Here is a 13,465-nt window from a genome sequence, read left to right on the forward strand (position 1 = left end):
AAGAATTACTCGGACTCATTCAATAGGAGTAAAGTTGTGATGACGAACATGGACGGTCTCATAAATTGGTAGCCGAGCGTACTTTGTAACGGTTGCTAAATATGGCTATTCTGGGTTCTGTGTTGACGACGGTTGGGTAACTTGTAGCAAACAAAAGTGAGCAACTGTGAAGAGTTCGCGTCTATTAAGAAGAGGCAAGGTAGCTCCCTAGAATTCGGACCCATTCGAATACGAGCTCAGCATACGGGACCCACCAAGACTCAGCCGGAGGGTCACCTGAGGTCGAAGCGGTAGTCTGTCTTACATTTCCTGAAATTCTACAGAAGCAAGCACTTGCGATCTATGTCGTTTTTGTTTTACTGTCATCAGCAGAAGTTAGGCACACGAGCAATAAAATACGGATGATGTGCTTGAAAAAAGCTACCACCATAGTAACTTCCCAGATGGGGGGGCGATGACCCAAGTGGTTAGAGCGCGAATTTACTGACTGGAAGGTCCGTGGTTCGAACCCTACCTCTCAACTTCCCTTGTCTAGGCCTGGGTAAGCTGGAAGTATCCTACCCTCGTGCAACCTTCCGGTGGCATGGCAGTTAGGCACCGAAAGGATGCTACAGCTGAACATTTTTTTCCCAGATTGGGTTCCTCGGCACAGTTCTTCCCACCTCATTAAGGCGGGATAACATGTCCCTTGGCACATTTACCCCCAAATTCGTCTCCGTGATCTCGCATGAATCACACTTGCAAAGGGTAGAATTAAATGGGAAAGTTTTTGACATGCACGTCGAACGATTTGGGAAGGTTCTAGCAAATTTTACCTGATTTAGCAATACAAAAGTTCCAGCCTCCATTGATTTCGTAAACTCATTAGCTAGATAACTGTCTCCACTGGAAATTACTCGACAGGTTCGAACATAGTCGAAGGACTGACTGACAGGTTAATTTTTGCACACCAATTTAGCAAGGTATCCAAACAAGCGTCGCAAAATAGTTAGCATTTAGCCTCAAAAATATGCGTTGCTTACAAATAAATCAAAGCACTGAGTGCAAGTCAAGAAACCAGGAATCGCATACGCATGCGACGTGATTCAAGTCTACATTCAATTGAGGTCGGTGTATCCATGAGACTTATTTGGTGGCCAGACACATCGTATGGCTTTTCATGTTCATCCCCAGGTCCATCATTGCCTATTTGTACCAACATGTAATGGTGAAACAAGCGAGTACCCGCTACAAGAAACACGTCATTAAACCAACATGACCGGTGTATCCAAATAAAATGATTGGAAATAGCTGATTTGCTGCCTAAAATTGATTGTGGCTTGACTTCTATGAAGGGATCGATAGTCAAGGATAGGCAGCGTCCATAACTCGTACTTCTGGAAATTATTCGTGCACTGCAGTAAGAATGAGAAAATTGTCCAGCTGTAATACCCTAGCTTCCTTGCTACTCGAGAAGAGCACGAGGGCTGAGATACTGGTAGAAGCACTCAAAATGGTGGGTGAGTCTAAACCACGGACCTCCTGGTCATAAATCTTGCGCCTTAGCCATTGAGATCTCTGGCTTGTACACTGCTGTTTCCCATGAAACAGCACAAGATTGTTCAGTGGCTAAGGCGCGAAGTTACTGACCGTGGCGTAAGTCCAATACTGATTTCTTGATTGCTCCTGTCTTGGCTTAGGTATTCCAGCACTAGCCCAGTGCCTTTACTTCCTTCATGCCGCATAGGCGCACGGAAAGGGTGTCACAGCTGAACAGTTCTGTGCTCTCCGGAAGCTCCACTTGAGGGCAGGTGACAACCAGATGTAGTCTAACCAAATGGGAGAAACTGTATTTTCTAAATGAAATCTAAATATCTGCAGCTTGGTAACTGTCAAGTCCTTCGGATCGTTAAGACCGAAAGACTAGATCAGCTTGCGAGAGGAAACTTGTGCCCCGAAACATGGTCCAAAAAACACACATCATTTATTATGAAAGATATGTGACCTAAGTCTTCAGCAGTAACACAGATTAAATGTCTGACGATAAGATGAATGGGAGCTGGTGTCTTGGTTTCCCTCACCCTGAAGCAAGCATGTCCCTTCGAGGATTCCAAGCACAAATAAACACCTCCGATTCGTGGCCCAATAGCACGGTTATCCGATCTTGCGTTATTTGACGAGGAAGTAGGGGGGAGGTGTTGTTCAATTCAGGTAGATGAACACGATCCAGGTCCATTGCTTCACCTAGTCCACGGAAATGATTCACTAGAAGAGGAACAAGGAAAGTATGAAAACTCAGAACCCGAAAAGGATGAAAGCTTTAACGTTCACAACAATGACAACAGCGGTCAAACGCGAATACACCCAGACATATAAGAAAAACAGCACCCTGGAAAAACTGTTCTAATGCTTAATCACGATTAACCCGAAGTACACAGCACTCGTTCGCCGACCACTGTATACAATGTGGACTGATCTAATCACACTGATCTAATCACATGATCTAATCACACACAGTGAAAATCTGAATGCTGCCGACAGGGCGCGAAATGAGAAACAAATCTTGATGGGTAGCGAAAATGTGTTAAACATGGCAAGGTGACAGAATAAATGGAGCCTCAGTTTCAAAGTTAGATCCAATAAAGATCAGAGATACAGCAGTTATGCGTGAACAGGCGTGGAATTCCACATACTTTTTCGCAGAATAAGGCCTACCAATGCCCAACACTAGAGCAGCGTCTGTCGAAAAGCCACTACTTAAGTGACGGTCAATACCAATCAGGGAAAGAAGGAATAAAGGAGCCCAAACGGGTACGAATAACTGCGATAAACTGATTAATCAGTGTAAGGTAATGATAACAACAAATTAATACGAAAACGCCAGCGGTGAATGAGTAACATATACAAGCAAAATCCTGAGTTGCTTCCGCTGGTTGATCCCAACTTATTCAGTGTTGACAGCTGCACCTAGCTTGGGAAGCGACACACGCGTATGATTAGTCTACCGCAGGGTTCCTCAAACTAGTCAAAATTGCGTAGATGCCGGGTACCAAAACTCGTACGATATTGAAAATCACATCAGTCTTACATAGAAACCCGTGAAATACGCGAATTCACGCTCTACTTGACACCAACTGAGCTTTTTATTGAGTGCATTTCGCCAAATGCGGACAATGCGGTGTTCAAGGGCATAAAGTTGACATAAACCTGATGAGTTTCAAGAGGCTCAAAAAACCCTTACCGACGGAAATCCGTAGTAATTGTCATTCAAACAAAAATTATGATTGTTGTTAATAGAAGCAATAAAAATTATTGGTTCAGTTGACAGCAGTGAAACGAATTCTGCCAAGAAGTTGGCCAACACGTAGAGATAGTCAAGATTTGTTTCTCAGTGAAGGCAAGCGGACACAGTGGGAACAGCCGCAATGCTCAGGTATACAAGTCACATGACTTGCAATCCGCATGGCCCGGTTCAGCTATAAAACTGACTCGAAATTGTAAGTAGATGTAAGACTGGCATCAACAAGTATTGTTTAAATATCGTCTTATTTATCCCCACGCATTTCTACCAGAACAAGACATTATTAGACATCTATGTGACCTCAAGTGCTTTGCTTGTAATGGTTGCAGATAAATTCCTCCAACGAAGGCAAGTAACTAATATTATTCAACAGCTCATGTTGAGTCGGGAATGGTCCTTTTTGTGGACGTAGTGGGGTCTCAATGCAGGTAGCGATTGCAACGAGTTTCTTGTACTAAATATGCAACTAGTTCGTCGGTTCATTGTATCTTGACACAAATACGGCCATTGCCAAACAATTGCATGTCTACTTTACATTGTGCCACTCAATTTATCACAGGGGATACGAAAGGATAATACTGAACCCACCAAACGATAACGGTCAAAGATGGGTTCAAGGTAACCAAAAACAGCATACAACTAAAATGGCAATAGTAGAATCTAAAGAACGCGTCACTACTGGAATTGCCGTCGAAATCGTTCATGAATTATCCACCAAAAGATTGCACCGTAACATGATATGATGATCCATTGAGCTATACTACTTGATCCCAACTAAATGACCGCAATTTTTTGCACCATGTTGGTCAATGGATAGAAGTCTCACAAACAGTCTTTTGATTCAAAACATGTAGGGCAACTTCGTCCTCAGCCAGGTGCGAGTTTACTGACCGCAAGGTCCGTGTTCCAAACCGAACCTCAGAATCCCGACTGCTCCTGTGTATGCTTAGGGCAACCTGGCAGTATCTCACTTCTCTAGCCTGCTTCAGGTGGCATGGAAGCTAAGCACCGAAAGTGTGTGAGTGACTGAAATGTATTGTGGTCAGGTTTTGGAACGATAGGCTTCGTCTGAGGGCACCCTGACAGTAGAAGAGTAGCCGTACCGCAATGAACTCCGGGGCCGAAAAATGCTTTCACGGTCGACGCATGATGCCATCAGCCGGGTTGCCTTACTTGTTGCAAACGGGTGGGCAATTGCACCGTAACATGATATGATGATCCATTGAGCTATACTACTTGATCCCAACTAAATGACCGCAATTTTTTGCACCATGTTGGTCAATGGATAGAAGTCTCACAAACAGTCTTTTGATTCAAAACATGTAGGGCAACTTCGTCCTCAGCCAGGTGCGAGTTTACTGACCGCAAGGTCCGTGTTCCAAACCGAACCTCAGAATCCCGACTGCTCCTGTGTATGCTTAGGGCAACCTGGCAGTATCTCACTTCTCTAGCCTGCTTCAGGTGGCATGGAAGCTAAGCACCGAAAGTGTGTGAGTGACTGAAATGTATTGTGGTCAGGTTTTGGAACGATAGGCTTCGTCTGAGGGCACCCTGACAGTAGAAGAGTAGCCGTACCGCAATGAACTCCGGGGCCGAAAAATGCTTTCACGGTCGACGCATGATGCCATCAGCCGGGTTGCCTTACTTGTTGCAAACAGCAGGGTGGGCAAGCTGAATTAGAATCATCACTTCCTGGATGGGGACCCCGAGACGGACCATATCAATGGTTAGAGATATTCTCAGACATGGCCCAGTCACACCCTCAAATGGCGCTCGTCCATTCAAGCTGTTGCCTTCAATGCATAGCTCCCTCCCCAATCCCCTCACTTAACAGTCCACCTACAGTGCTGTATTTACGCACTAATTTATCAGCTCCCGCATCCAATACGAAGCTACCTAACCCGCCTCCCCGAATCAGCGGTGGACGAAACTGCGGCAGCTACAACCACAGTACGATAAGTACGCGGTTATTACAGCTGACGATGATGATGACCATCATCATTGACATCCTATTGGCCATTGAAATCCGTTGGCAGCCGTATCTTGTAGCGTTTCCAACCAGGCAGTGAGGATCACGCGGTCCCAATCCTGGAAGGCGAGTAGCACCAACAGCACCCAAACGTTTCGTGATTTCTTTCATACCCCTCTACCAGGTCAAGGGTTGGCCATCTCTCTGCTTCCAGCACTCTGAATTGCACATGGAAAACAGCACTCTCTTCGGCAAAAGATGGTTATACATGAGCAACACATCTCCCGACCAACACAGCTTCCGGCGCTGGACACATTCCTTAACGGATGTTCCTGTTGCACAACGGAAAGCTCGATTTCTAACCGCCGCGTTCTGAGACAGCCATTTTCGAACACCTGAAGATGTCTCAGTTACGTTGATTGAACAGACCCAGTCTCAGCCATAAAACAAAACAGCCCGCACTGAGCTTGATACACACGTCCTTTGAGATTCAGGAATACACCACTTTGACGACATAGGTGTCTCAAATTAGCGAATGCGACCCGAACCTTGCATGTTCGTGATTTGACCTCACCTGTCACACTACAATCAGAGCTAACATAACGCTCCATAACTTCCAGTGTCTTTCCCTGGATTGTAAGTAGCGTGTTCAGTGACTGCCTGTCCAGGAGCATGAACTTACACTTTGTGGGTGCGAAGTGCACACTAAAAATACCTGCGCCTTTGTGATGTACACGATTCTCTATTCATTCGTTTCGATGTTGCACGTGCTATATTCAAGTCAATTTGAATACACACGTCCTGCTCGTTACGCCGTGCTGAATTACCAACCAAAGGACGGGATGAATATGGCCAGTTTATCATCAGCATCAAAGGCAGGAGCATCAATGTTGGCAAAGATGCTTCACTGCCGTTTACATTAAAAGCCCTAGAAAGGAAACGGAAAAAGGGTGACGGAAGGGACCTGTTGCTGGTGTCAGTCAAGCACCTCCAACCGCTCAGTCAGACAATCTAGAAACTATCTGACAGCACGAACGCCACTGACGTCGATTAGCCGCCGTTTCTTGCAACGTCTGCAGCCAAACACACGCGGGATCATGGGGACCCCATCCTGGAAGGCGTATAACACCAACAACACCCAAACTCTTCGCGATCGCTTTCACGCTTTTCCGTCAAGTCACGCTGACGACCTCATGTTTTGCGCCACTCTCAAGGAGGAACAGAAAACAACACTCGTCTCGGTAGATGGTGTTTCGGCATGCGTAGCATATGACCAAGCCATCGCAGTCGGTGGTGCTGGAAGCACAACCGAATACCCGTTTTTCAATCACCTTGTTAATAACACGCTGACGCCACCCAAAACCAGCCACGCTTCTGGGGCATCGGTGGCCGAAAACCTGAAGACGTCTTACATCATACGTCCGCAGAGGCCGTCTCACACCCATTCAACAACACAGCCTTTACTGTCGCCTGGTATATGCGACCCCTAAGATCTAGTGATCAGTTAATTCAAAAACACTTGCGCCTTATCCTACTGTTCGAAGATGAGAGCGATGTCGTCTGCATATTCCAGATCGAGGTTTTCGTCACAGGCTGTTTGGACACCGGGGTTTTGGAGGCCTTCAAGCGTTCGTCTCATGATTTAATCGATCACGAATTTGGAAAGGAATGGGGAAAATGAGTATCCCTGACGGACACAACTTTGTGTACAGAAGCTTTTGCAGATGCTGCTGCACTTCAACGTATTCTTTGTTTTCTATTACCACATTCATTGTATCATCTCTGCAGGTCCCAGCAACAGGACTGACAAGATTGTTCGCCTTGCATGAAGTTCAACAGCTACTCTGAGTGTCCACCTTAATTAACAACCCTAACAACCTCGATTTCAGTTTTCAAATTCCAAAGACTGTCCTAATGAGCGGCTTCCAATGTTCGCACTCTGGAGTAAGCATGACAACAAGCTGTTCTTGCTCGTACGCTGGATTGTTGTTGATTGACTGATGATGATATAGTCTGTGAGGAACAGGAATCTACGACTGAAGTGAGTGCTCAGCCCTGCTGAGGCTCTACTTGGTGATCGTCTTGCGCAACACCATACACCGGTTGGCCACAGAGAAGCCTATGAACCTGGAGATAAACAAAAACCTTCATAACCGACTTCTCAAACACCTGTTTGCTGGCCCGATGTAGGACATCAACCATCACTAAAGCGAGGCATCCAAAGTTGTACATGAAGGCGTGACCTACACCTGCGGCACAACCCAACCAACTTCCTCCAAGAACTGAATCTCTGATTGGGTTGTGGCTTTGTCTGAGGCCTGGCGACAGACTCCTTTTGGTCGCAACCACAACTCGATTCGAGACAACGTTCGACGCCATATAAAACGGACCGCTAGAGTAGACCGAGAAGTTTGGTGTTCTCCAAAGGTTCGAAATGCTGGAAATATCCGCAGTTCATTCCACTTGATTCAACTGACAATTCTTCAGAGTAGTCTTATCAATGAAATCATCAAGGACCACAACTGTGATATTCAGTAAAGAAAGACGTTCCGATTGTTGGGCAGGATACTTTGAGAAAAATCAGTTGGCCACCTGGTATTTTCAACCCGAACTGTTGGCCTCTGATAGAAACGTGAACAGGGAACATGGAGCCCGAGTGTATATTTCTACTTCAGCTCCCGGTCCCGTCGACATGCCAGCTGCGGTGAACTCCTCAACCAGTTTCTAACCAACTCATTTACCTCTATTCACGAGGAGCATGCCGTCCAGACAACTGGGGGAGCAGACCATAGATCCCATCTTCATTGTTTCTAACTACAGGTGCTGAAAGGTGTAGCAGAATAACCCTGTTCCTACATTCGCGTAAACAGGGCGTGTGAGCATGCGGAGAGCTCTCTAAGAGCTATCCTATGAGAAGCGGTATCCAGCAAAGATTCACACACTCCACATTTCTGCCAGAATTCGTCGTACGTAAAATGGTGAAGGGAATGCAGGAGTACCTTCAAAACTTCAGTGGCCGAATTACTGCTGGTGGAAAGAACCTTACCGATTTGGTGTGCGAACACTAGGTCTTCATCTTTGAAGATGGAGTACAAGAGCCTTTGAACGTATTGACAATCATGACATCTTTCGGCAATTGTTTCATCTACAATTTACCAAAGAACTTCAGAATATGCGCCCTCTGTACATGCGCTTTGCAAGTCAAGAAGTACTAAAGGTTGTGGAACTTCTTGTACCTCACTAGTTGCGTGAGCCCTAGCAAAACTGTCTGACAAAAGTCAGTGCACGAATCTGAAAGACCGGAATCACGTTTGCCAATTTGCGTTGCTGTGTCCAAAAGAGGTATCACTGGTTCTCAAGGTTCACGTGTGCGAGGCTCCGAAGCGCGATGTGCTGTACGGTTGCGGGACATTAGTTCCAGGGACACATGGTCTGAGGCTTCTTCAAGCTTTTGACCACCGATGGTGTCGGATGGTGTCAATGAATTCATAACGAAGTAATTGGAAAACGGGTACCTGTTTATGCAGCAGATACTTTAGTCGCGGAAAACATGCAGCACTACCAACTGCGGAGGTTTGGCCATATGCTACGCATGCTGAGACATGCTTTACCGAGACGCATAGGGGTTTTCGTGTTTTTTTTTTGGAATGACGCCATCCGCGAGTGGATGACTTATGACTTCGCACAGGGTATGAAAGAAGTTACCTACCTTGGATGATGTTGGGACAGTCAGCCTTTGACGACGGGGATCAAATGATTCTTCTGTCGATGATGCGACGGCGTTCTTCTTACATAGATGGTTGCCAGGTTATACGCTGTCCATCTCTCGGTCACTTGTGCTCAGCAAAGGGCTGGGCGAAGAGGGCTCTGCGGTACAGACGGCACTCTGGCATGCGGAACACGTTCTAATCAGTGGGTGAAATAGCTCAGTGATTAGAGGGTGATTTTACTGGCCGGAAGGTCCGTGGTTCTAACCTGACCTCTACCTCTCGACTTCCTCTGTCTAGGCTTGGGCAACCTGACAGTATCCCGGCTCTCGTGCTTCCTTCCGGTGGAATGGCAGTTAGATACCGAAAGGATGCTACAGCTGAACGACTTTCGATTTTATGGCACTAGCTTACGGACCTGAAAGTTTGTGGCTTGAACCCAACCTCAGCATCTCAACCACTCTTGTCTGACCTTGGGCAACCTGGCAGTATCCCAGCTCTCGTGCCTCCTTTACACTGGCATGACAGCTGTGCAAAAAAAGGTTCCACAGCTGGACGATTTTTCATAGTGCCAAAGCTACCGCCTGCGGCACGGCACTGCCAACTTCGCTTAAACACCGGATGTCAGATGGGGATAGTGACTGGAGTCCAGAACATAATCCAACCCGACGAATTAACAGACATCAAGCGAAACTTATTGTGAAGTCTGGTGAATACAGAAGGCTAATAATATGGAAGGGGCCAAGAACGCCGAGAAGGCCCGGAGATTAATTTGAATGATGCACGCGACCAGTCCTGGAAACCGCCGGTGAGCGAAACGATCAAACTGACGAAGCCCGCCTCAATGAAAAAGACGGCTTGACCACTGGATCGAGCACTCCGAAGAACCATTTTCGTGACCACCGGCTGCTATTCAGTCGAAGCAAACTGGAATACTGGAAGGCGAATCTGGAGACTCCTAGGACCTCAGAGGTGTATGACTGTATAAGTTCTCTTAAGCGCCACAGAGCTCTTGGTTGGGGTGGCTTCCCACTCAGTCAGCGTTTGTCTAATCTGCATGCATCCGCCTGAGAAGACTGTCGGAGAACCGGTGATAGAATTTGCTTTAAAAAGGGGGGCTATGGAGACCGCAGATCAACATGACCCCAGTCGTAACGAGACCGTAGGCGCCACCTTTTCCTCCTCGCCTTATGGTGGCCTGTGAAGCACTGGCTAGATAGCAGCAAACGGGGTTCTGGCCTGAATATCCTGTGTTCATTTTATTGCCTCGTGTTAGTTATGCTTCGCCCTTACTTTCTGTTTATGGATGTCTATTCTTAGACGAGTAAGGCAGTAGTCATTCTATGCGACTCTGTGTTGTTCTAGCGCCTAAGCAGAATCTACTCGCTACCCGTAACGCGCTCCGCTAGGTTTTAGAACGCCGTAGTTATAAACGATTTACAGTTCTGGTATTCCAGGACTGCCGAGACGTTCACTTGGCCATTCTTTTTTTTACTGTGTCTGATCATTAAGGAGTGCCCCAGAAGCTTGTCAACACAATAAGTTTTCTATATCTTCAGAATGAAAGACTGAGAGTATAGGTGCTATCTGACGAGCATGCCTACTCTCTTCATTTCTGTTCAACTTCGCGATAATGTGGCGATGTCAATCTTGTCTATCTGGAATATGCAGACGACGACGTGCTCGTTACCGAAGAGGGAACACAAGCTATTTCAAATGAAATGGACGAGGTGATGTTATCTTTCAGTGTTCCCTTTGCGAGGTCACAATTCTGACTGAGGTAACTGAACACGTCACTTGCACTCTAAAAACGGATACTGGAAGCTGTGGGGCGCCTTAGGTACATTGGAAGTCATATTAGTTCCGACTACAGTACAGTAGGAAGTCAATTCACGAATGTTCGGGTCGCGTTTGCAAACTAAACACATCACATATCTCTAAATTGCGGGGCAAGGGTATATCAGGCTACAGTATGGGTTGTTTTGCTGTAAGACTGTGAGGACTACCCTACAGGAGCAGTGGAACTGAGAAGCCTTGAGGTCTTCAACAACCGTTTTAGAACCATAGCTCATGTAGGCTAGTGTCGGCGAATTGATAACAAGGCAATTAGAAGGCGCATGTTCGGTTGCGTCCAGCACCAAAAGCCGCGGTGGTTGGGCCATGTACTGCGCTTACCGAACATGGTGTGCCGAAAAGTGCTGTTTTCCGTGCAGTGGGGCAAAGGGGTGACCGAACTTTGACCTAGCAGAGGGCCATGAAACCGGCCAGAAAGGTCATGGGCTCCAAACTACGTTTACACAGCGCATACATCAAGGCGACCCAGCTGATGACATGATGTAACGGTGGATGTGGCATATCAGTATTTTTCGTTGTAGGCAGCATGTTAGTAGCTGAGCTGAGGTGGTACCAGGTCACAAAACCAAACAGGACGATAGGGTCTTCAGTAAAAGTTAGTAGGTAGAGAGTGAATTTACTGACCGGAAGGTCTGCGGGTCGAACTTGATCTCTGCATCTCGACTTGCGCTGTCTAGGCTTCGGCAACCTGGCAGTATTCCAGACCTCGCGCTTCCTTCGGGCGGGATGGCAGCTAGACATGATGACGATCATCAGTATCACCATGATAGCTATCAACTGTAAGAACCACGTAATTGTGGCTATAGCTGTCACAGTTTCGTCCACTGATGATATCGGGAGTGAAGTAGGTGGCTGCGCATCGGAGGCGGGAGCTGATAAATTGGTGCGTAAATGCCCGTCCGCCAGTGGATTTTTAAGTGAAGGGATTGGGACGGGAGCTATGCCTTGAGCGCAATAGCTTAAATGCGCCACTGAGGGCGCGACTGAGCTGTGTCTGACAATGTCTCTAAACATTGGTGTGCCTAGGGGTCCCCAACCGGGGAGACGACAATGACAAGTCATTGTTTGACCTTCCCTGGGTCGTGTCCACCTTTCGCGTGGTTGTGCGACAACCCTTCCAAAAAGTCGGTCGACTGGCATAAGCAGCACGTGACCAAGGTAGCGCAACCTATGCGGGGTGATGGGTTTATTTATCATGGATGAATTGTTTCTTCCAAATACCTTTCAACGTATTCCAGAATTGCTGATTCGGTGTTCCTACCAGACTCGGGAAATGCTTTGAAGATGTCCTCGGCGCGCAGTGGCCAGATTTCTGACCCGTATAGCAATATGGATCGCACCGCAGCATTGTAAACTCCACCGTTGACGAATAAGCTGATATCACGGCCATGCCAAAGGTGACGCAGACACACGAAAGCTGATCTAGCCTTCCCAATCCCGATGAAAATATCATCACTCTTGAGACCACCGGGACTCACAAAGCTGCTCAGGTAAACAAACTTGTCTACTACCTCAAGTGGCTTATCCGCAAACACAAAGTTGGCACTTTACACTTTGCAAGTGTGAAGCGCATGCCAAACCGTGAGGTAGAACTATTTAGATTAGTTAGGATTGTTTGCATTACCACGGTGTCAAATCCAAGAAGAGTTGTGTCGTCTGCATACTCCATATCTGTGAGCGGACGCCTCGGGAAGACTTCAACCCCAGGTCATTAGAGGCTGACGAAGGTGAAGAGGAAAGGTGAATGAGGACAGTTGTCTGGAACCATTTGATGTGGAAAACTCAAGCGAGAGCTACCCGTAGACTTTCCCAAGTCCGCGGGAATTCGCTTACCGTGCCTTAAGAGGGGTCGAGGAGTTATGGGGGACACTTTGCTCTATAGACACTGCCATAGTACCTGACGGTAACAAGAGTCAAAGACAGCTTTCAGATCGAGGGACACAACCACCGTTAGTTGCTAGAAGCAGTGTCTCTGTTGCAGAATCAGTCGGAGGGTGAAGGCGTGGTCGACTCATCCTCTTGCATGATGGAACTCAGCTTGGTTTTCGTGGACTTCTATTACTGTGTTCGGTCAACCGTCGAAGGATAAGACCAGAGGGAGAACCTTCGATGCAACAGCTGGTCATGGTAGTTTTCACACCGCGTCTGTGTACTCTTTTTGAAGACGGGAATAATTGCTGACATGCCCCATTCTCTGCATGCACTTTCTCTTGACTTCATATAGCACCAATCAGCTTTAGCACCAATCAGAAGTTCTCCGCTTTCTTTGAAGAGGGTTAGATAGAGACCATTCGGTCCTGGTGCCTTCTCACGTTTCAGCAGCGATATTTCGTAATTTATTTATTCTTTTGACGGGTGATTAAGGATTTCTCGTCAAAGGACTTAATTTCAACTTCACAATACTTCATCCGTGAAGGATTTCCCGGCCAGAAGTGTTCCAGACAACTGATAGTGCCCGATTTAAAAAAAGGGGCGCGTAATGAGTGTGGTAACCACAGGGGGGTCAGCTTGACCCCGGTCGTAACGAGACTGTTGGCGTCAATTGTGCTTCGTCGCCCTACGGTCATCATCATCATCAACGACAGCATGACATCAGTGCTCAACACCAATGCTTCACTGCCGTACAGCCATGACTTATTTGAAAGCCTTATTGTA

The 13,465-nt window shown here is 46.9% G+C and overlaps 1 protein-coding gene across 1 annotated transcript in view; it reads right to left on the minus strand.

Annotated features, from left to right (window-relative positions):
- The window catches only part of T265_02802 (hypothetical protein), a gene marked incomplete at both ends in the record, with an annotated part of 67,102 nt that overhangs the window by 50,218 nt on the left and 3,419 nt on the right, over positions 1-13,465 (minus strand). The window contains one exon of the mRNA XM_009167127.1: positions 2,061-2,244. Within this exon, the coding sequence (XP_009165391.1) occupies positions 2,061-2,244 (184 nt within the window). The remainder of the gene's footprint in view (positions 1-2,060; positions 2,245-13,465) is intronic.

Source organism: Opisthorchis viverrini (assembly GCF_000715545.1).
Source record: "Opisthorchis viverrini unplaced genomic scaffold opera_v5_36, whole genome shotgun sequence".
In the NCBI taxonomy this organism is placed as follows: Eukaryota; Metazoa; Platyhelminthes; class Trematoda; order Opisthorchiida; family Opisthorchiidae; genus Opisthorchis; species Opisthorchis viverrini.